General features: G+C 44.2%; 1 protein-coding gene across 1 annotated transcript in view; it reads left to right on the plus strand.

Moving 5' to 3' along the window:
- Nucleotides 1–21720, plus strand: part of Usp22 (ubiquitin specific peptidase 22) — a 43821-nt gene extending 22101 nt beyond the window's left edge. Inside the window, exons 4-13 of the mRNA XM_008821939.3 lie at nucleotides 3631–3732; nucleotides 5027–5196; nucleotides 9838–9985; nucleotides 10464–10569; nucleotides 11857–12015; nucleotides 14416–14542; nucleotides 15524–15615; nucleotides 17176–17238; nucleotides 17766–17915; nucleotides 18685–21720. Coding sequence (XP_008820161.1) covers nucleotides 3631–3732; nucleotides 5027–5196; nucleotides 9838–9985; nucleotides 10464–10569; nucleotides 11857–12015; nucleotides 14416–14542; nucleotides 15524–15615; nucleotides 17176–17238; nucleotides 17766–17915; nucleotides 18685–18727 — 1160 coding nt within the window. The 3' untranslated portion in view covers nucleotides 18728–21720. The remainder of the gene's footprint in view (nucleotides 1–3630; nucleotides 3733–5026; nucleotides 5197–9837; nucleotides 9986–10463; nucleotides 10570–11856; nucleotides 12016–14415; nucleotides 14543–15523; nucleotides 15616–17175; nucleotides 17239–17765; nucleotides 17916–18684) is intronic.
- Nucleotides 21721–24626: the final 2906 nt, after the last annotated feature.

Genomic DNA, 24626 nt, shown 5'->3' on the forward strand with positions numbered 1-24626 from the left:
GAGTTGAGATTTTTTTTTTTCCTCCCATCAGATCTGATTCCCATCTTGGGGAAGAAGACAGAGAGTTAATGCCAAAAAGACTTTCCTCTCCTTGTTGTAATCCTAAGCAACTGCAAGGTTTTGAAAGAAATAATATTTCCTAGACTGAATTTACCTGCAGTCTATTCTTAAGATTTTTAGAATATTGAATCTAAGGGATGAAAAAGTTCCCTTTTGTTTTTGCACTTCAAGGATTCTTTGCCTCCAGGTCCTTGCACACCTTCTCTTTGATAGGTGGTAGGTCTGGAAACATCCCTTATTCTTGGCTTTGAAAGTCAGATTTAAGTTCAGGCTCCTTAGCATATTATCTGTTATAAATATAAACATGTTTGAAGGAAAATACTAACAAGCAACAACCATGTTTCATGGTCAGCAAGATGGCTCAGCAGGTAAAGGTGCTTTGGCCAAGCCTGAAATTTTGAGTTTAATCTCCAGGACCCACATGATGGATGGAAGGAAAGCGTTGACTCCCACAAGTTGTCCTCTGACCTCAGCACATGCTTAGGGACATATGTGCACGCCTGCAGACACTAAATAAATTAAATAAATAAATATAAATGTAATGCAAAAACTTTTTTAAAGTTTTATAAAGATATTGGGAAACCAAAGAAAGCTTAGCAATTTACAAAACAGGCTAGTTATTTCCACTGTTTATAGAATTATATCAGGATTCCATAGGCAGCTAACGCTTGCTTAATCCTTTTACTCATTAGAGTGGCCCTGCTTAGAATATAGTGTGCTTGGGTACATCGACTGATTTATGCTCAAAAATCAACCATAACATAACTCGAAACAAACATGCTATTAAAAGGTTGGCATTAATTAGTTTGGGTGACACCAGTTTGATCAAGTGTTTTTAAGTTTTGCACTTTAGGTTTGTAGCTTGGAGGATCATAGGCATACAAAGAATTCAGGAATAATCAACGTCACTGATTATAATACAGTTGCTTTTACTTTTGAAGCAAAATTTAGAAATGTTTAATGATTTTTTCAGACCTCAGATAAGTTTTAGAAAATAGTATCAGTGACTATAAATGGACTTATTAAAAAGATTTCAAGGGCTGGAAAGATGGCTCAGTGGCTAAGAGCATTTATTGCTCTATCAGTATTCCGATAGCTCAAGGAGTGTCCAAAACTACAGAACTTCAAATGTGTCTGGTTTCTCTCCATATTTCTTTACAAATTGGTGTCTGGAACCCAAAACAAACCAAGGTCAGGACTTTTGAGACTTTATCAGGAACTGTTCAAATGCCCAAACTGAGCAATTAGAGTATTCTTCAAAATAAAACCAGGTCAAACCCAAAAGCTCTTTTCCTCTGCCAGTTCATCAGTATGTGTTCGTAGACATATAACACCCAGAGTACTAGGACAGCTTTGGCAATCCAGCAACTGGGAAACCACAAACTTCCTCCTGGGTAGGGGAGCCAAAGCTTCGAGAATGAACTAGGTTCTACAGTAGTACCTGGACTCTCAGGCACATTTCCTGCATTCTGAAAGGAAAAAAACAGAAGACCAAAATTTAGTGAAAGAACAGGTTACTGCAGTTTGGCTTTATTTCTCTGTACCTTTCTTGTGGCATACAACTTATAGAAGTGAAGAAACAAAAGTCGTTTAAGAGATAGGTACTGGTTCTTCTCTGGAGTGGAGTGAGCCGCTCTTCTGTCAACACCCTAGTCTCCTCCATTCTTACCATAGGTCTCACATCAGTGAGCCTTCAGGTCTAGGGAGAGCAGAAGTTGATGAGACAGTGAGACATTAGGGGGCAGAGGTGTCAGCCAATGCTACATTTGTGTAGGTAGGGTTCTGATAGTGGATGAGGTCTTCCAATAGCTCATTCCTTTCTTACCATGGTGACAGCCCTGCCAGGCGTCCTAGTGCTTCTTTCTAAGGCATTCCTCTTGCTTATGCCTCCCTCTGGCTGCAACTGCTGTGGGACTCTGCCTCTGCCAGGAAAGAAGACAAAACTGGCACTCTCAGGGAAAGTTTGAGAATACAGCTTAGCCCCACCCTTAGAGCATCAGTGTCTCCACTCACATCATTCAGGATGAAAGACTGTCCACAAAGATCCCCAACCAGTGGTTCATCATTGGCACCACAGAATTCTAGAAAGTGTTCTTTCTGCCTTATTATCAAAAGTAAACATATCAATTCCTTGTAGGAAGGAGCCATTTTCCTGATTGTTGTAAAGTCTCTGTTCAAACTCTGACCTACAGTGTGAAATCTGAGTTGGCAGTGGCATTGCTGAATGGAGAGTGGAACTGCCAAGTCTCCAGAGTTAGCTTAGACTCCTGCACTCCTGGCAGTGTTTTGTAGTTCTTGTGGAACCATAGGTTCCATGTTCCTGTCTCTGTCCTTGTGTGTGCTGTCAGCCAAATAGTCACAGGTACAGTAGAATGTAGCTCTGTTCTTTATTCTTCTTGTTTTCCCTGACTTTTTTTTTTTTTTTTACCACTTTTCTTGTCCTACAGAGGTTCACAGTGGTCTGCATTAATAGTGCTGGACTTGGTGTTCCCCACTTTACCAATGAGCACCTGTATCTCAAGCAGTTCAAGGGGAACATAGATCACAGCCCTGACTTGGCTGTTCTCCATTAGTAAGGCACCTGTTTTTTTGAGAGGAGAACAGAAACAGGTGCTCTCAGTGAGCAGAGTTATGTGTGTTTAACAGGTCATTTCCAGAGAACAGTCTCTTTGACTTATATTTTCAATTCTGTCATCCTCAAAGCAATACCATGTCACCACTGTGTGGGGATGCATTATTACTTTGTGCGGGACATTTGAACCATGGAGCTGAGAAATGCATATGCTGAGATAAAACAATTCTTTTGGCCTGGTGTTGTGGTACATGACTTTAATCCCAGCACTCAGGAGACAGAGGCAGGCAAATTTCTGTGAGTTTAAGGCCAGTCTGGTCAACATAGCAAATGTCAGACTAGCCAGGGCACATAGTGAAAGACCCTGTCTCAAAAAAAGTTAAAAAACAAAAACAATTCTTTCAAAATCGTTTTCTGATTCCATCTGGCCAAGAGATGCTGTCTCTTAAAAATTTATTCAACTATGCAGAAATTTAAAGTAGCATGAAAGAGTCCCTCAGTAGAGGCAGAGGCAGGTGGATCTCTATGAGTTTGAGGCCAGCTTGGTCTACGTAGCAAACTCCATGCCAGCTGGGGCTACAGGAAGACCCTGCCTTAAAAAAAAAAAAAAAAAAAAGATACCTCACATGTGGTAGTCAAGTGTTTTACCACAGAACCTCAACCTCAGAAGTACCATTTTTTCCGACAGTCACAGTTGCAGGAAGAGCCTTTATCACAGTTACTAGGTCACTCCCATTGGAGCCAATGGTGCCATCTCTGTAGCCAGGATGCAAGACATTTGAGAAACATTAGTGTCTGGTGTTTTGACTCAGGAAATGTGGCATGTTCACAGACGTGCACTGAGAAGCTCCTGTTAATGATCTGGCACAGTAAGGTGTTAAAATGGGTTCCCCTCTGAAATTCAGTCTGGCACGTATCATGTCATTACAGCTTTTATTTATAAAATATATCAAGAGAACTTAGCTAACAGCACCTGATTCTGTCCTCCATCTACTTAGGTGCTGGAGAGAAGTTTTCAACCTGGGAACCAACCAAACGAGAGCTGGAGCTGCTGAAACACAACCCAAAGAGGCGGAAGATCACCTCCAACTGCACTATAGGTAGGCAAAGGGTGCTGCGCAGAGTACTCTGTCTTCAGTCCTGATTAGACTTCTTTCCCTTAGTGTCAAATAGAAAACCATACTTTTCTTTCTTTTTTTTTTTTCTTTTCTGTTTAAGCTTTATTGTATTACCCTTCTCCAAAATACATCAAGAAGCATCAACAGTACATCTTTTTAAGTCAGTTTACAGCAAAACTGATCAAGGCAATTGTGTTTACAGAAAAAAGCTTTCAGCAAAAAGCATGCAATACAGTCCATTGAAATGCAGTGCTCATACTTTTTAAGTATATAAGAGTGGAAAATAAAAGTTCTCTGCTACTCAGCAAGAAAATAGAGGTTTGAAAGACTTAAATGGAAATTTGAAATTTAGGGATTTAAAAAAAGAACTTCTTGGTACTAAAACATCTCTCTACATTTGTAGTCTCACTTAGTTAAAAAACAAACAACTCACAAACAATAGCACATCATATGTCAAGAGATACTAAAGACCAATATGCTATTATTGAAACACCTGGTAGAATGTTTTAGACAGTTATTTACTATGCGCTGTAATGTTCGTGTAGTCCTGAGGTGAAGATAAACCAGCAGGAGAGAATACTCCTTTGGTTTCATTGATCTTTCACATGTTTTTTTCAACCAGACCTTCCATGTCAAAGACAGAAATTCCATATTTCCAAGGGAATATAGTAGTAGGTTAGAAAACCATGCTTTTCTTAGTGCAAGGTAATTCTGTCTGGGTCTTGCTTTAGTGTCCTTTTTGGGTTTTCTCAGCATCCAGGTCTCAAGCACCTGCTCTCTACAGGGGCTGCTATAGGTGTAGGATGCAGAGGGATGAATGGAGATGGTCTCTCTGGGTCCCATAGAGTCTGCATTTGTGAAGGGACTCAGGTGTGTTCTGGTCAGGCTGGTCTTCATGAAAAGAGATGACATGCCAGTGTGAGGGGGTGTTCACCAAGTCTTCTCAAAAGGAAGAGGCATATTTTAGAGTATATTTGAAAAGCACTCTGCTTTATTAGAGAGGCTACACTCTGCCCTAGCTGTTTTCATAGAAAATACATTTAGGTAATTCTTTAAAAACATAAAAGGCAAAGTGGAGGGTAGCAATAGTGGTGAACATTCCACAGTTCCTATCAAAAATTAGAAAAATACTAAATTATTTTTACTTTTCTCATGCTTCTTGAATAAGTGAAAGAGAGCTGGTCATGTAGATACAGAGAAACCTTCCATGGGATCTGGCACCTGTATCTGTAGCTCAATGCACCGCTAGCTCTGCTCTCAATGGCTCCCCATCCAGGTCTTCGTGGGCTGATCAACCTGGGAAACACATGCTTCATGAACTGCATCGTGCAGGCACTGACCCACACACCACTTCTGAGGGACTTCTTCCTGTCAGACAGGCACCGTTGTGAGATGCAGAGTCCCAGCTCCTGCCTGGTCTGTGAGATGTCCTCACTCTTCCAGGAGGTGAGTACAGCTGCCTTTTCTCTTTTTAAAAAAGATGTGAAATAGAGTTTATGATAATAAGGGAACACAAGTTTCCAGAACCTTACCTAATTGCTAGATGTTTGCTATGTAGCTCTACTGTGGAAAACATAGCTCTCCCAAAGGATTGTAGAGAATAGGTTGTTAGTTTGGTTTTTGGAGACACACTGCCCACCCATAAGAAGAGCGCTCAAAGGGGGCAGGTGTAGCATAGTCATCGTATGGATGACATTTGTCTCAGAAATCCTAACAGTTTCATATGAAACTTCTGTTGTCTCATGGGGTGCATCTCAGAAAAGCCTGCAGATGTGCACCAGCCCCTTTCCTGCTTCATTCTCAATGAAAGTGGGTCTCTTTCTCTGTGGACAAACCTTTTTAAGTGTGCTTTGTCAGAGACCTCTGCTCTGCAGACTACAGCCCAGAGATACAGTGCTGAATAAGATCTTTTCCTTGATCTGATCACAGCTGCACTTGTGCCATGCCTATCCACATCTGTCCCTGAGCAAAGGTCCACCCTGAGGCTCCACTTTGCTCACAGTTGGATCTGCTCAGGCTGAGCCTCAGTGCCTACCATCTGAGGTACCTTAGACCAGGTTCTGAAATAGCTTTTCCTTTTCTTCCTCCCCCCTAATGGTGTGGGCACCAGCCCTACAGGTCGCTGAGCAGACCTAGGCACACTTTCTCTGGCCTGCACTGAAACCAGCAGACAGGCCCAGTTGTTTCTGTCAGTTTTTTATTGGAATGCAACCAGGTTTGTGTGCTCACATGTTGTCAGGGCTGTTTTGGGCCACAACCCCAGGGTCAAGCAGTGGACAGAGTACAGGTAGCCTGTATGACGTAAATGACTCATAGCTAGCCCTTTCCAGAATAAACTTGCCAATTCTTGTCCTAGCCTAACCTATTACTAACACCTGAAGGTTACTGGTGACTGGGGATATGGCAGTAAACAGACTGAAATTGTTGGAGGTCACAAGGAGGAAGGAAGTATGCTGAGAGATGAGTGAAGGTTCATTAGCTTTAACTAGGTGTTATGTGATGTCCTAGTTTGTCTCTCCATTGCTGTGACAAGACTCTGACCAGTACCAATTTGGGGAGGAAAGGGTTTATTTAGCTTACATCTCCCAGGTCACAGTTCATCAGGGAGCACAAGGTAGGAACTCAGGGCAGGAACCTGGAGGCAAGAGCTGGAGCACAGGCCATGGAGGAACACTGCTTACTGACTTGCACCCCTGGCCCCTGCTCACCCTGCTTTCTTATGCAACACAGGCCCACCTGCCCAGGGATGGCACCACCTACAATGTGCCAGACCCTCCCACATCACACAATAATCAAGAAGATGCCTCACAGACATGTCCATAGGCCAGTCCAGTGGAAGCAATTCCCCAGTTGAGGCTCCCTCAATCCATGTGTGTCAAGTTGACACTAAAACTATCCACACATGACAGATGGATCTGTTAACTTATTTAAAAAATGTTTTGATTTATTTTTATGTGGATGTATATTTTACCTGTGTGTATGTAAGTGTACCATGTGTGTACAATGCCTGCAGAAGCTAGAAGAGAGCATTGGATCCTCTGGAACTGAGGTTATGAATGGTTGTTAGCCACCATGTGAACCCAGGTTTTCTGTAAGAGCAACCAGTAGTCTTAACCTCTGAACTATCTCTCCAGCCTGTTTATTTTTTAAACAGGGTTTATTGAGGTATAATTTGTATGTGGTAGAACTCTCTAGTATGTAAATCTGTGGGTTTTGACAAATGTATACTCACAAAACACCACCACCTTCATACCCATCTGAAGCCAGCCCCCTGTCCCTGGTGACACCAATCTGCTTCTGTCCCCTGAGTTCCTCACTTCTGTATACATCATATGGATGGATGGATGTCAGGTATCCCTAGGGTTATGTATATGCAAATATTCCACAGTTCTCTCTGGGTTTGGCTGTGTCTCCTTACCATGGTGCACTGAGGTCATGTGAATAGCACCATCTGTCTGTGTTGCCAAAGAATGTTCCATCTTGTGGCCACAGTACAGTTTGCCACTGCCTGGTTTAGAGACATTTGGAGGTTTCCAGTTTTTAGTGTTATAAAATGCAACACATAGGGACTGGAGAGATGGCTCAGCGGTTAACACTGGTTGTTCTTGCAGAAGACCCGTGTTCGAATCCCAGAACTCACATAGCAGCTAATAACTGTCCATAACTCCAGTTCCAGGGTATCCAACAGCAGCCTCTTCTGTCCTCGCAGGCATTGCACGACACAGGTGCACTTACCTACATGCAGGCAGTATACTCATACACATAAAAATAATAAAATATTTTTTTAAAATGCAGTACATAGATATGTACAGGGTTTTGTGTGAAAAATGTTTCTCTCCGACATCTCTCCCTGTTTATTAATTTTTCATCACTGTCTTGGTTTTCAGTAGTGCAAACAGTCTACCTCTTAATACTTCATGGTTTGGGCACTATTATAAATCTGTTTTCAGTTGTAGTTTCTAGTTGTTCGTTGCTGGCAGAGGTTGAGCATCCCTGATCTGATAAGCAAAACCAAAAATAGTCCATATTCTAAAACTTTTTGATCAGCAACATGATGCCACAAGTAGAGAATTCCACTCTAGTGCTGTGATATTTAAGTGTGCACAAACTTTGATTCATGCACAAAAAGTATTACCTTCATTGGAGTTTTATGTTTAGAGTTGGGTCCATTGACAAGATGCCTTATATATGCAAATACTATGAAATCCAAGATACTTCTGATCCAAAGCTTTTTAGGTAATGAATACTCAGCTTTTACTGCCCACCCTCCACTGGCCCAAGGACAAACTGTTCTATGGCTTAGCTCTCCATTCATGGAGAGAAGTAGGTATTTATGTCAACTTTTGTTGGATTCCTACCATATACTTTTTTTTTTTTAAGTTTTTAAAATTTTTTTAATTTTTAAATGTGATATGGAGGGTATGCATATGTGGGTGTCCAGGGAGGCCAGAAGAGAGCATTGGATCTCTGGAGCTAGAATCACAGGCACTTATGAGCCAGCTGACATAGGTGCTGGGATCAGAACTCAGATCCTCTGGAAGAGCAACAAGTGCTCTTAACCACTATGTTATCTCTCCAGCCCATACACTGTTGTTTTATAGGTAATATATGAAAACAGAATATTTGAGATTCAAAATTAGTTTAATGCCCAGCTTTAAACTACAGGTCACAACAGAAACTGAGCATGGAGGTCACCAAAAAGGGGTTGGGGAGCAACACCAAAAGGTTTCTGAATGCACAACAACCAAAAATTCAAAATCATATACCTGATGGATCTGAGGTATGACTTCAGCACAGCTTTGGTTTTAAGCACAAAGCATGTGCACTTTGGTGTGTGCTACCATGTCATACAGTAGCAATAAGTGCTGCCTGAAACACCTCCCTCAGCGAAGAATTAAGGCTGTTGTCTGTTTTTACTGTAAAGTTTTCCCCTTTAATGGAAACAGTGGCTTAATTGCAGAAGACAAAAGCATTTAATATTTTCCTATCATCATTCCTCAGTATATAAATATCAAATTCATTTATCTTTAGATTGTGGTGTATTAGAATGTTTGGTTTTTTTAAATTGCTGTTTGAGTTGCTGGCTAAGGTTGTTTTTAAAGATTTTTTTAAATTTTGTTTTCACTTTATGTGTATGAGTGTTTGCATTTGCCTGCATGTATATAAGTGCACCTGTGTCCTGCAGTGCTGGCAGAGACTAGAAGAAGGTGTCAGATCCCCTGAAACTGGAGTTAACAGATGGTTGTTAGCCACCATATGGGTGCTAGGAACTGAACTCAGGTTTTCTGCAGGATAGCAAGTGCTCTTAACTGCTGAGCCATCTCTCCAGCTCCCTGACCTGAGTTTTGTAAAAAAAAAACATTAAATACATTTTGGCTTGAGATTAAGACAAAATCTCCTGCAATTTCTGAAGTGGCCTCAAATATACTTCTGTTATTTTGTACTGTGAATTTCTTTGAAGTGGCTTCTTGGGCAAAGGGGGTGGCAATTGAAAAAGTTTAGGAAGCCCTGGTCTAATGAATGTGGGAAGTGCATTATGGTATGGCTGAATGCTTGACTCTTGAGATATTACAGTGCCATTGATCATTGCATCCAGTGTGCACTTTAGCCTTGCAATGCCAAATTCTCTCCTGGGAGGCCTGAGAACTTCTCAGCTCCCAGACCCCATGCTCTCCTCACTGACAGACAGACAGACAGACAGACAGACAGACAAAACCAATACAGTGCATTCTAGACAGGTTTTTGAATAGAATTTATAATGTTTGAAAGAGTGTTACTTACAAAGGCATGCACCCATTGGCCCTTTCTCCTACATCTCAGCTGAGCTTTCAGTTCCAAGCTCGCTCAAGCACTAGCCAAGATGGAAACCTCCTGCACAGTTCATTGTGTGAACTTATCAGCAGAAATAAAGTGAAGGAAAGTGAGATTCAATCCAGTGAGTCTGAATAAAAATACAGTTTGCAGGAAGAAAAAAGTGAACCAGTTTGGTCAAACTAACCTTACCCAGTCCATGTAGCTGTGAAGTTTTTATTGCGCAATCAAGACTAGCAGGTGTCCCACTTTTCCTGTTTCCTTCTCTCTGAACAGTTTTACTCGGGACACCGATCGCCACACATTCCATACAAGCTGCTACATCTGGTATGGACCCATGCCCGGCACCTGGCTGGTTACGAGCAACAGGATGCACATGAGTTTCTCATTGCAGCCCTGGACGTCCTCCACCGGCACTGCAAAGGTGAGCCTGCTGCCATCTCCCTGCTGGGCTGGGATAGGCAGGATGTTTCCTTAAAGAGGGAGCAGAACAGGGCTTGTGCACACCCAGGGAACTGTGTTCTATAGACTGTATAATCATGTTTCATTTCCATTAAGGAAAATGGCTTGGTTGCCTTCCAAAAAATTCTCCACAATTTGCTATTATTGATTGGTTTTGGATTTTTTTGGAAATGGTCTCATGTGTAACTTATGCTGGCCTGAAGCTCTGGTCCTCTTGTCTCAGCCTCCTAAGACAAGATTACAGGTACAAACCTTCATATGTGGCCTGTCTTTAATAGAAAGTAATGAGCTTCGTCAGGTCTCTCATTGAAGTACATGTATTTCATAGAGTATTGACACTCCTGCCTCTGCTGGGTGGATATGGACTTGCTGTCTGCTATGTACTACTGTCTGCTGTCTTGATGGCACACTGATAGTAATCATTCATGCTCTATACCTAGGTGATGACAATGGGAAGAAGGCCAACAACCCCAACCACTGTAATTGCATCATCGACCAGATCTTCACAGGCGGGCTCCAGTCTGATGTCACATGCCAAGTCTGCCAGTAAGCACTCTGATCAGTGTTAGAGTCTGCCTCGGCTGTGCCAACATCATGTTGGATTTCTCTGTCAGCAAGGTTTTGTGTTTGATGGGCTACAAAGGTATAAACCCTAACCCTAAAGCCTAGCCTTAGAAAAGGATCACTGGGTTACCTGATACAGTGGCACACCTATACCAGCCACCAGACAAGGACCAGTATTATTTAAACAGCCATTCTATTGTTGTTTGGAATAAAGTAAACAGAAAAGACACAAGAGAAATCAAGAGATTGCCAGAGTGCTTAAGGCTCTACCTTTTGGAGGCCTGTGGAGCCTGAACTGAGGTCATCTTTGCTGTTGTGGCATCCAACAGGGTGTCCCCTGGCAACTTTACTCGGTTTTTTTCTGCTTTGTAGCCTTCAAAACCAGGGACCTAATTAAATATTTCCTTCAGGTGGCAGATTCTTGACTTCTGTGCTCCAAAGTATGATAGTTTTCATTACTCTGTGGTTCCTTTTCCATTCACTGGCGTAAAGCCCCAGTCCTTCCAGGTGTAGTCACTGCTTAGAGCTTTCACCCTCAGAGCCAAGGAAGATACTTCGGCAGCAGCTAAGAGTCCTCCCCTCACCTCTGTGTGTGCCGTCGTCTTTACAGGCCTCTGTACTTCTGCTCACCTCCAGACATGCTGCTGTTCTGTTCCTGTGCAATGTTTTAGGAGCCTAGTCATGGTCTCCTGGTGCCTATCTGTACTCTGGACCAGGACCCAGGAGGCTGGGAGGGCTCCTACAGTCTTTCAGGAACCAGAACTCCTTTGTGGCCTTGCTTTTGAGCAACGTAGAACTCCTCACTGGCCCTTAACTAAATTCCATTAGCTAGAAATGGTCTCAGGTTTTGGTCCTTATCTGTAGCAAATTTCCCATTCTGAATTTCCCATTTTTAATATTGAGTTTAAGCCTTCTGGCAGAAGTCAACCTTATTAAATGCAGTGGACCCTGTTTTGTGGGGCTGCCAAGCTTAGCCTGTGTGCACGGGTTCTCTATCATCACCTACGCAAGGCACCTAGCTTCTGGGCAGTGTTGATGGCAGTTCCCAGATGCTGCGAGGTAGATCAAAGAATCCAGAGCCCTGCCTGGGCCTCAAGATTTTATTCTGTGCCAAATCCCCCAAACAAAGTTATCACTGTGAGCACTTGTTTTTTGTTCTTGAGTGTCTTTCCAGCAGAAGACAGAGCAGGCAGGGTATTGTGTATGTCTATAGGGGTGCCTCAGAGGCCCCAGGGACACCAGTTCTCACATTTTCATCTTTTCCTGCAGCGGGGTCTCCACCACCATAGACCCTTTCTGGGACATCAGTTTAGACCTGCCTGGCTCTTCCACCCCATTCTGGCCCCTGAGCCCAGGCAGTGAAGGCAGTGTGGTAAATGGGGAGAGCCATGCATCAGGCACCACAACTCTCACGGACTGCTTGCGAAGGTGAGGTACTACCTACAATCCTGGGTAAGAATGCCACATTATCTTCTCCTCACAGGAAGTCTATTGAAAAACAGTCAGCAGGAAGCCCAGAACTCAGGGCCAATACGTGTGTAGTGCTTTGCTTTGTTATAATCAGAACCAGAGCATGAGAAAGGTGTGGCATTAGCTGGACTGGCTGCAACAGTTCAAACTAATCTTCCTTCCTTTGCTTACTTATTCATTCATTTGTGGGTATGGGTATGCACAGAGGTCAGAAGATAACTTAAGGGAGTTGGTTCTCTCTCTCCACCATGTGGATCCAGGAGGTCAAACTCAGGTTGTCAGGCTTGGTAGCATACCTTTCTTTACCATCTCACAATCTCACAAGCCCACTCTTTTTTTTTTTTTTTTTTTTTTTTTTTTTTTTTTTTTATGCCCCAACCCCCTTTTTTTTTTTTTTTTTTTTTTTTTTTTTTTTTTGCAAGATTACCAAACATTTCGTGCTTTCTATGGTAGCGTGTCTGTGTCACAAGCCACTAATCTGCACCCACCTACCTTTATGTAGGTGAGCCACAATAAACTGAGACCTATGTCTGACCTTTTGTGCATGTGATTGTGGTGTTTTGCAATTCCCAGTCATTTTTAAAATTTACCTCTTTACTACATTGATAGAGACAAGTAGTAAGATTTAGTGTGCTTTTGGTTACATTGATTGAACGTTGTTGTAGAAGAGTCCCTGCTAAGTGGCACAATCCATAGAAGAGTATTGAGGGTTTGAGTCTTCCTTGCTACAGTCAGTAGAACTAGAGTTGCCTGTTTGGCTTTTTAAAGTATATCACCTTTGTTTTACTGACAGGTACAGATTTTAAGTGGGACATCAAGATTTTTTTTCTTATTTCAGGAAACAAGCAGAGAAATAACCAAAAACATTTTCTAAGAGTGTCTGTTATCGTACCATCCTGTTGTCATGCTAAAACACTGACCAAAAGCAACTTGAGGAAAGGGTTTATTTTGTCTTAAACTTTGCTGGCTTGCTCTGCTTACTTGCTTACTCATGCTGAGGTAGCTTTTTTCTTTTTTAAGATATCCCAGGACCACCTTCCTGAAGAATGGTGCCATAATCACATTTCACAAACGAAACTACTTACAGCTATGGGTTTCTAGAAGGGGTGTGGGGCTGTGGCAGCAGCCAGAGGCTGTAAGGACATGAGAGGGCTGGGCATAGTAGTACATGCCTATAAACCCAGCATGTGGGGGGCTGAGGCAGAAGGATGCAAGTTTGAGGCTAGCCTGAGCAGTACAGCAAGACCCTGTCTCAAAATAAATAAAATGGGCTAGAGGTGTAGCTCAGTGGTAGATCACATGCCTAGTATGCACAGGGCCTGAGCTTGACTCTCAGTGCTGGGATGAAAAAAGAAAAAGAAAAAACACAGAGGGTCATTTTCCAGTTCTGCTGAGAATGGGTACAAATCAGATTGTGAGGCAGGACAGGTAATCTCATGTCAGAGAGTATTGACCTACCCCAGGAGAGATGGCAAGGTTCCCAGAGAACAGGAAAGGTCTTTCATAACTGGCTGTGAGAAGTTGGATTTTTGGTTTTGGTGTTAGATTTTAGGCACACGCTGTGCTGATGTGTCTCTGGTTGTCGACATGGCTTCCTGGCTCCAAAATGGCCTGTCTAGCACATCATATTTTTGTTTCTAGAAAGTCACCATTGTTCTACATGCTTCAGTCTTTAAAAATTAACAGAGATCATTGTAGATACTCCTGCAGCTGTAAGGTAGCATGGTGATCTCTGTACCTTCACCTAGTCCCCCAACATGACATCCTGCAGCACAAAAGGGCATGTCACTGCAGCATGTTGAGGCTGGCACAATCAGGAGCATATCCATCCCTCCCTGCCACACTTCCACCCTGTCCCACCTCCACCTGCCCACCATCACCCTGTCTGTTCATCAACTAAGCAACCAAGCTACATCTCAAGGAGGTTTTGAATAGATGCCCACAGCATGTCACCTGTGGGATGGGCTCTTTCTACCTGTCTTGATCTCTGGCAACCCAGAGTATTGTGTGTATTGGTAGATCATGCCATTCTCCTATTGACCCATGGGTGATGATAGAGTTTGTGTAGTTTTTTTTTGACGGATTCTGTTATTTTAAGACGAGTTATGATAATAAGAAAATGATAATAAGAAAATCAGCATTTCTCCAGACCTTTCATTTAAACAAAATATTTAAAATAAAATAATTTGAGAAATAGGAAAAGGTGAAGAAAAAGTTTCTCCTTCATTGTGAAGTTGTAAATGTCCTTAACTGGCATATGCTTTTAGTTGTAAAATAACCCGTTCCCTCCCCAACCCCCATCCTTTACTTTTCCCTCTTTTTTTGCATAAAGCATATTTTTTTTTTAATGCTTTGTAGATTTACCAGACCAGAGCACTTAGGAAGTAGTGCCAAGATCAAGTGCAGTGGTTGCCATAGCTACCAAGAATCTACAAAGCAGCTCACCATGAAGAAGCTGCCCATTGTGGCCTGCTTCCATCTCAAAGTGAGTTTCCCAGAAAACCAGACCCAAGGACTGCCCAGTATTCCCTGCAGCACAGCCTCCAGCCCCCTGGCTTGGAGCTCCTGGTCAGGAAGTGGGGCTTTCCTCTCTGTAGCTAAGATGTGCTGATGACAAAAAGTAGGAGCCTCCTAGTGAAAACAGGAAGGGAGCTGCTGCTGGGGAAGTGGATACATTTTGCTACTTCCCAAATTCCTCCATCCCTTCTTAAATTCATATCCCTCCCTCTCTGTATATTGTGGGGGGGGGGGTATGTGCCCCTGTGTGTGCATAGATCCGAGGAGACATCAGATGTCTTGATCTATGATTCTCCACCTTATTCCATTGAGACAAGGTTTCTCACTGAATGTGGAGCTAGACAGTAAACCCCAACAATCCTCCTGTCCCCACCTCCCATAGCACCAGGGTTACAGGTGCATGTAGCCGCTCCTGGCTTTTTATATGGGTGCTGGAAATTTGAATTAAGGTACTTAGTGCAATGAGTATTCCTTCCTACTGAGCCATCCATCTCCCCAGCTCCTCTCTCAACTTTCTGTTTTGTTTAAAGACCCCATTTTGGTGCTTAATATGTACAGGGCCCCAGAATTTCAGAAGGAAAAAATCCAGAAAACAGAGACCCTTAGAATTTTATCTAGTCCAGCTGTTGACAGACTTTTTCTGGGAAGAGTCAAGTAATAAATATTTGAGGCTTTAAAGGCCACATATGATCTCTGTTACCTATTCTTTGATATAAAAGATCGGGCTGGACATGGTAGTACAGAGCTGTAATCTCAGCATTTGGGAAGCTAAGACAAGGAGGATCATGGGTTCTATGCCAGTTTGGGCTATATAACAGGACCCTGTCTTAGGAAATCAATGAAGAAATGAAAGTGAAGTTCTGTGAGGACCCTTGTTGGGAGCCTTTTGAAGCTGGCAGGCCTGACTGTTGCTGTCATTGCTCACTTCTCTTTCTCTCCATCTCTGCAGCGATTTGAACACTCAGCCAAACTTCGGCGGAAGATCACCACATATGTGTCCTTTCCACTGGAACTGGACATGACACCATTCATGGCCTCCAGGTAGAAAGGGTTGGTTCCCCTGAGTCCATTTGGGGAGGTAGGTTGTTCTGTGGGTAGTCATCTAATACCAGCTTTCTAGGACAAGTCCCCAAACCTAGTTAATTATCCTGATCTTACCTACAACACATTTTAGAGAATTGTTCCTCTCAGATGGGCCATTTGTACTATGAATCATCATCAATTTTTTTTTTTTGGTCTTTGTGAGACAGGGTCTCCCTGTAGCCCCAGCTGACCTGGAACTCACTATGTAGACCAGACTGGCCTCGAACTCAAAGAGATCCACCTGCCTCTGCCTCCCAAGTGCTGTGATTAAAGGCGTGCACCACCACGCCTGGCCCCAATTTTTTTTTTTTTATCAACTCTCAAACTTGTGAAATCATCAAGATGAAGTCACATGCAGACCACAAGTAACATTTCGGTTGATGGGAACAGACTTTAAAATATAAATAAACATGGTTGAATTGCAGCTACGGGTTCTATTTTCTTTGAGATAAAATCATGTATCATAGAACACATAAAATTTTAACTCTCTAAAAAAAAAGCATGGTACTTGCTAATGTGTTTGTTGTATATGACTAGCAGTGGATATAGAGAGGTCTGCTTTGGAAGTATCCTGGTAGGGTTCCCTTCCTTGTCTCCTCCAGCTCCTGGAGGTTCTGGGTCTTGTTCTGGCCTCTGGGCCCAGGTCCTACTATAGTCTGTTTCATCCCTTGACTCCTCTCTCCTAGATAATAGTGGTTAGGGGTAAGGCCTACCCAGAAGACCTCATCCAACATCCTTCATACAAGATGATTCAGATGACAGTTTTTCTGAATAAGGTCACATTCACAGTTCTAGGGGGTCAAAATTCAGACAATACTTTTTCAGAGGCCACATATCAACCCACTATACCGTTTCTTGCAGATTTCCTATTGTTACAGCTTTTGATATCCTTCCTTGTGGCTCTGTTCCTGTGGTTCACAGGTCACTACCTGAAGTAAGATAAGAACATGAGACTTAGATTTATCAACCTGCTCCAAGGAAAACGAGGTGGTCATGTGTCCAGGGAGGAGGTGACACTTGCTGATACTGGGGTCTCAGAGGTCTTAAGGTCTTCTGCTAACCATGTAAACTTATCAAAACTAGCTTGAAACTATTCCTTGCCTTCCATTCTATCAGATATGCTGCTGATGAGATGCATCATGGTGACCCTTGTGCTCTTTGAGTATATGGAGTAGGGCTAAGTTACACACTGCCTTTGGAAGGAATGCTTTCACCATTTGGTGTATTACAAGCAAAACTTTTCAGAAAGCTGTATCAGAAGCCCCCAGGGCAGTGACTGGCTGTGAGTTCTTAACTCAAGAGTGGGCTCATTGTGTTCATAGGCTTATATGTAACCTGCTTCAGCCCAAGCCTGAATTTCTCACCCCACATGGAGACAGCCTGCCTGGGAGAGCTAGACAGTGTATAATGTGTATTTCACATGGCATCTGCAGAGCGGGTCCTCAATGTGATCATTACAGCTTGTATCTCTTGTTAGCTATTTTAAGTAATATGAAATTTTACTGCTGCTCCTTACAGCAAAGAGAGCAGGATGAATGGACAGTACCAGCAGCCCACGGACAGTCTCAACAATGACAACAAGTATGTTGGACTGTGGGGATTGTAGGGGGTAAGCAGGCATCCTGGACCATGCATGTCTGTACCCAGTGGGTAGTGAGTGGTTCCCATATCTCAGGCCATTGGCCTACTTCTTTCTCTTCTTCTCTCCTCTGAACACTGTCCTCCTCCTGGTGATGGCCCCACTGTAGAGGCCTCTGATGTGAGGTTTTTCCTAGAAGCTCAGTCTATTAACCAGCCTAATGGACCTGTTCCTCCAGGTACCATTCCTCTTGCCAGCGATGTCACAGGCAGATGGCACAAGTAAAGCCATTAGTTACTCCACTGCTGACTGCCACTGCTGTCCACCACGTCTTCTAAATCAGTTCTAGGAATTAGCTGGGCTTGGGCCAGAGCTGAATGATAAAGACGTAGCTCTCTCCACTCTATAACCAATAGGCTCTGCTTTAGCTCTGGGCATTAGGCAAAGTCAGGAGACCCCCCCACACACATGTGTGGTCTCCAACTTTATACTATCATTCATCTGCTTTTCTCCTCACCCCCCAAACCAGGTACTCCTTGTTTGCTGTTGTTAACCATCAAGGGACTCTGGAGAGTGGCCATTACACCAGCTTCATCCGGCAGCACAAGGACCAGTGGTTCAAATGTGATGATGCCATCATTACCAAGGCCAGCATCAAGGATGTGCTGGACAGTGAAGGGTACGTCTAGGGCATGGGGTTGGAGTAACCCACCCTGTGTGCCTGGAGCCACAAGGTAGTCCGTGCCTGCCATACTCTGAGCATTCACCTTCATTCACTTTACCTTTGTTGCTAAAGGGACAGCAGCTGCTTGAATCAGATGCCACCTTTAAGTCATAGTTGAGGGCAATAGTGCCACTGGCCAGATGTACTATCATTCCTCCCTTAGGAATCTTGGCCAGCCTGTGTCCTGACCATGCCATGCAGAGTATAGTGATCAGCCTCTCTGCTGTTTTTATTACTCCTGGCACAGAAACTTCCTGCCTTGCAGGGACCAAGAAGCTTTCATCATTCACCCTGAACCTCCTTAGGCCCTTAGGAATCCCAGCCCCAAGACAAGAGAGACCAACCACCATGGATGTTTAAGGGTAGAAGTGAGGCTCTGGGCCCTAGGTGTCCCCGGGAGAAATGTCACGGAAGAGTGTGCTGCTGGAGTGTGCCTGGGAGGCATTGAGAAGCACATGGGCCCTGCATGATATCAGTACCATTGTAGAAAGGAAAGACAATGACAGAGAGGGCTGCAGGGAATCCTTGAGGCCATAGTGACTCCCTGGCAAGTAGGGTGGTCAGGTTGGGTGAAGGGTGGGAACAGTGTCTCTTCTACTTGGGGACTTGTAGCTACAGCATCCAACCAAGAAGTTAGACATGCAGAGGGCTTGTGTACCATTCTTACCTGGCATGGGTTATTTTGGGAGTTAGGACTAAGACCACTTCCCCTCTGCCTCCTCAGGTACCTACTGTTCTACCACAAACAGTTCCTGGAATATGAGTAGCTTCCTGCCCAGCTGGCCAGAAAAAAAGGAGAACAAGTTGGCAAGCTTCCTGACATATCCAGCCTCCCCACATCAGAACACTGTGGTACCCCTCCTGTGCAGATGTGCCTCATACATGGCCCCTCTGCACCTAGGAGGTGTGGTGTTGGAGTGGGCATGGGCTGTGGTAGCTGAACAGAGTGTGCCCTTGAAAGGAGCTGAGGGGCTCCCTCACCAGCATCTGTCCTCAACCTTGTGGGAGGCTTGGGGTGGCTATTCTCAGTGCAGGCCACCCTCTGCGTGGTGCTTCATTCTGTCATCCCACACACGATTTAAAAGGCCTCATTGAAAATGAGTCCATTAAAGCAGTAGAGAAGACAAAGATGATGGCTAAGGATAGAGTGCTTGTAGCACCCCTCTCTCTGAGCTGTGCACAGCATTAAGGCAGGGAGTATGGACTAGCCTCTGTTTTTTCTACAGCTGTCAATCAGCCCAAAAGCCCAGGCTGAGATCACTCACAGGCTGCAAAACCTATCTGTCCTGCAGAGAACTTAGCATCAACTGCATGTAGAAACATCAGCCCAGAGGTTCCCTGTTTTCCAGAAATAGGCATTTTCTTCTCCCATCCACCTTTCTCTTCCCACAATGGTGAATTTCATAAATGTGATAGTAGTAATGTGAATGTTTATCAAGTTCCTATGGAAATCTAGATGATACTCCTCCTTTCTGAGACCGCCGTGCTTTTTGATCAGAGCTGTTTCCTTGTGTCGTCGTGGTGTTGCCCCCCCCCACGCCCTGCCTTTTTCTCCACTTGGTCAGATGGTAGAGGAGAACCAGACTGCCTCCCCCAAGGGATTAATCCTGATCTTTGCAGTAACTTGAGTGTTCCCTAATGGTTCCATTGGCCCCATGTCCCATTTTTCTTCTTGGTCCTTGGTCCTGTTACCTGTTGGCTGGTATGAAACGTGAAGTTGAGTGGCCCCAGAGATTGCATCATGTCACCATCTTGCCTCCTCTCTTCTACGTTTGCTGTAGTTTCGGTTACAGCCAGAATAAAAAGACTTGGTGTTTGACCTTGTCAGCAGAACTGGTTGAGGAAGTTTCTTATAAGATACCTTGCATGTATCTACTTAAACAAGACTTAGACTGTCCATTTCTTTGGGTTTGGTTTTTTTTTTTTTTTTTCCTTTGGTCTTGAGACAGCGTCTCCCTATAGTCTCAGCTGGCTGGGAACTCACAGAAATCCACCTGCCTCTGCCTCCTGAGTGCTGGGATTAAAGGCGTGTGCCACCATGGCTAGCTTAGATTATCCATTTCTTTAAAATACAACCTAGGGAGTTAGAGTTGGAGCAGTTATTTTCTGTCCCTCTCCAGCTATGCTTCCCTGGGAACCTTTCTGGACTGTTTGCTCCTCATCCTGGGAGTTGTAGGACTAGCACGTGAAGAACTAGGCATGAGCGCTTCAGGCTCTGGGCTGTAGATTTCTGCAGTAGGTAACATGTGAATAGTGAGTATGGCTGTGTTCCGTAATACTTTATTTACAGACCCTAGAGTTGAATTGCATATAATTATCATGTAGAAAGAAATTTTTATTACTTTTTTGACTACTTGAGAATGAGACTTTTCTTCACTGGCCACACAAAAGCAGGGCAGGTCCCAGCCCAGCACATTGGCTAGCTGTGATGGATGAGGTGGTAGTGGCAGGAGCTAAGTGACTGTTGCTCACTGTGAGTGAAAATCACCAGAATGCAGGAACAGCAGTGGCGGAAGGGTCAAGGCGGCAAAACCCTCACTCATATGGTGCAGCTTCCCACTTGCCTTGTTCATTCTCTAATGTATTTTACATTTAAAAGAAGAATTGAAGCATGTCTTCGAATAAGCATTATCAGAAAAATATGGATGGGCCTAGATTTTCAGACATGGCCCTATCTTGTGGGACTCTGCCTTGGAGATGCTCTTAGGAAGCATCTTCATTAGGAAGAGCAGCACTCTCATGTGAACAAATCCACGGGAAAAGATTTCACTGAGTTGGCCTGCAAGAGTCAGAGCTTGAAGCCTTTCCTGAAGGTCTGCCTCCTGGACATGCTGGCCAGATGGGGTGTCCAGAAACAGGGGAAATGAGCAGGTATGCTGGCCAGGCCTGCGCCCCCCAGCACACAAAAGCCCGTCTCTGCCTATGTTCAGGGCATTGGGGAGAAGGACAGCGGACAGCACATTTGTCTTCTGTTAGCATGACTAACCTTTTGTATCCAAATGCATTCCTCTCCTTCACTGTGACTTTTTAGCAGTTTAAGCACTTCGCTCTGTACCTGTGATGAGGAGGCCAAGACCCCATGGTGGCCACACATCTCTCTGGCCCTGCCTCAGTGTCCTGGGGTCCTAAGGAGCATGATGTCTGTGCTGGACAGGCGTGTGTGAATGACTCTGCAAATCTGCACAGCATATCTGCACAGTGGGCTAGAAAGCTCTTTTAGCTCCCCATTGGAAATCAAAAAATGGTTTCCTGTCTGAGGACCCCTCAGTGTGGATGCTTAGGTGCTCATCTCATCACAGAGGGTTGCATTGCCCGCCCCCAGGCTAGAGTGGTAAGCAGACCTGTTTCCAGAAGCTGCTCTTGCCAGCTTCTCAGGAAGCAGGATAGGACCTGACATTGCCTCCCTCCACCCAGGGCTGCCTCAGGCTGGGCAGCGCTTTGGGCTCCCTCTCAAAGCAGTAATGCCCTGCACCATGTGAACCTAAGTACTGTTGTTTTGACTTGGTGTGTATGCTTTTCCTTGTGTAAAATCATTGTTCTTTTGACAATTCAAGTGACTTGTTTCATTTATTATAGCTTTGAAATCAAAAAATTGTGAGAAAAAAAAATCCAATGATTGTACTGTGGTTAGACATTTTATTACCAAGACGTTTATGCTACCTTTCTTTCCCCTGTCATTTTGAGGGACTACTTGACTCTCTCCTCTCTGATGGCTTCTAGCCTTTACTATATCATAATAAAGCTGTGTTTTATTCTGAAACCGGCAGTTTCCCTCATCACTAATACAGACAGCTAAGGGGAGGGTAGTAGGAGATGCCCAGCCTGATGGGCCTGAGGCAGGCTAGCCCTGGGTTGCTTCAATGTAGAGATGTCACGCATTCCACCTCCTCTATGGTGGGCTCACTGCTGTTTAACCCTCCTTTTTTCCTTTATGGGCAGGAGGGTGACGTCAGGACAACCAGTGCTTTCAGAGTCACCTGAGGCCTTTGAGTATAGGAATTTGTGTCCCAGTGAATTGGGCAGCATAGTTGTGACATGGGAACATGCCTTAGTCACAAGATCCCCTGGGCAAGTCCATGGCTGTAATATCAGACAGAGGTACATAGTGGACATTGCCACCCACTCCCATTTCCCTGACTTCAGCTCGTTGGGTCAGTCTCTGAAGCTGGTGAATTCTGAAACATTCTGGCCCTCCCTTTTTGGTCACCTCTATTGCAAGCCTTTGTATTGAGTTCTTTTGTATCAAGAGGCAAAAAAACTTACGGGTTCCAGACTTGGTCCTTGACTTCTCTGTGCAATAGGGTGTTCCTCCACAAAGGGTGTTCCTCCAGCTCTGTCTTTCCCAACTTAAGCAGAAAACAACAGGACCAGAGGTGTAGGCACTAAGGCTCCAGGAGTCAATTGTGGTAGTTTGATTTCCTTAAAAAGTCTGAGCCATGAATTGGCAAGCACAAGGTTTTCTGGAAGCAATCAGGATCAACCCTCTTTAGGGAGAGAAGGTAGGGAGAATGGAGGCCTCAGCCAGTCTCTGGAGGCTATGAAACAGGATGCCCTACAGTATTCCTGGGGGAACCACAGAGCTAGGACTTTGTATGTTGGCTTGGCCCAGTCTTAGATGAAGGATATTCCCAGAAAAGTTCAGCCTGGGTGGCGTGGCTTTGTTCATTAGAAGAGTGAACTTCAATGGGTAGCCCCCCTGCAAGCAAGGGAACATGGCTTCTGTGCCCAAATTTCTAGGTCCCTATCTCTGTCTAGACATAAAGTCAAAACCTGACAAGTAGGCTTGGGGATCCAATTTAAATCAGACTAAGCTTGAAGCACCAGCTTGGACCAGTTTGTGGGGAGGACCCTGCTTCCTCCTGAGTTCACATGTCTCTTGCCCACCAGAAGACAAGCTTCTTTTTCCATGGGAAGAAATTTACCCACTCACTGCTCCAACGTGTGTGCTCTTTTAAGTTAACAGGCCATATTCTTCATGCAACAGATTTGTGAAAGCCAACCGTGACTGATTAAAGCCCCACCATTACCCCTCCCGGTTTTGTCTCCCACAGAAAGCAGTTGATCCGAGGAAAGCTTTCCTCAGGAGACTAGATCCCAGCCAGGACAACAGCATCACTGGCCATGTCCTGGGCTAATAACTTCTCTCTGTGACCCTTAGTCCCTCATCTGTAAAATAAGAGGAGGAAGCCACAGGAATGGCTATAAAGCCCTTAACGCTGTCACTTGATTCTAAAGCCTGCTGCTGATGGCAGTGCAATAAATTATTAATAAGCAGATTTAAAGGCCCACAGCCTTTGATGTCAACCTGTCTATTGTAATTCCATGCCTGTGGGAAACAGAAGAAATATAGTTGTTTGCTCATAGTTCTAGAGGCTGTGAAGTCCAGGACCATGGTACCAGCATCTGGTAAGGGGCCCTTATGCTGTGTCATAAGATGGAAGGCATCATATGGTATGACAGCACGTCAAGAGCACTCGTTTTTTATAGCAGAGCCATATCTGTTACCCATTAACTAGTGAGCTAGAGACTGGATTGGCCTGTTCAGGAGGGCAGAGCCCTGCTGACCTGCTTCCATCACTGGGTTACAGCCTTCCACTCTACTGCATTGAGAACCAAATGTTAACCCATCAATTTCGGAAGACACACTGAAACCACAGGGGAAAGGAAGAGAATGTTAGCGAGAGTTGTATTTCTGTAGAACATTAAAGCTGTAAGTTTGAAAAACTACAAATAGTCCAATCTGAGTCCTGAATTCATTAGTCATCAACAGTAGTTGCTATTCCAGACCTGGGTAATAAGAAAAATCGAAGTCATGTGCTCACCAAGTGGGAAATGCATGCAGACTCTGCTAAGTGTTACATAGAAAAATTGAGCTGATGAGTGGGTAGGAGAGCGATTGGCTGCATGGTCAGAGGTGGTAGCAGGTACAGCAGCCTTAGTGGAGGTGTGAAGTACATGAATACACATATGAGGCCAGAACATTCCAGGTAAGAGACAACTGTCAAAGATAAGAGGGGTGCCTGCGAGTTCACTGCCAGCAGTTGTTGAGTGGACTTAAGGGGTGGAGTGCTGTGCTCATTGGGAACTGTTATGACTCACCTGTCTTCCAGGCAGAATTTGTTTTCCAGGCCAGTGTGCTCACAGTGTTTCCCACTGTCCTATCACATTGTAAGTTTCCAGCCTCTCTCAACCTGTGAGCATTTCGGCCTCCACAGAGCACTCTAGTGACTATGAACCCAAAATGGAGCGTCAGTCCAGTCCTTGCCATGGATATTTGTGGGCAGTCTACTTAACTCTAGCCTCCCTTTTTTCACCTAGAAAATAACTGCAAATTTGCTCAAGGTTATGTGTAGGTTAGCATGAGTAGAACCACCATCCATTTTCAGCTGCTAATAACTAACATTATTAGCTAATGACTAGGGCCATTGTGAAAACAAGAGGCTGCTGGTCACAGCTGTGCAGGTTCCACGACTCAGACCTGGTGATGGTCTGGCTGACAGAGTCCCTAGGGAGCATGGAACAGTACATCACCAGAGATGAGGCATACTTCTCTGGTCTCTCTTACAAAGCTGGCTGGATTCAGTCACCAGGCTCTACTCTTAACTCTCATTACCTACCAACTGAACCACGTTTCCATCATAAAACCTTTCAATGGGTATAAAGTTT

This window comes from Nannospalax galili, unplaced genomic scaffold (assembly GCF_000622305.1).
Source record: "Nannospalax galili isolate Female #2095 unplaced genomic scaffold, S.galili_v1.0 scaffold1448, whole genome shotgun sequence".
Lineage (NCBI taxonomy): Eukaryota > Metazoa > Chordata > Mammalia > Rodentia > Spalacidae > Nannospalax > Nannospalax galili.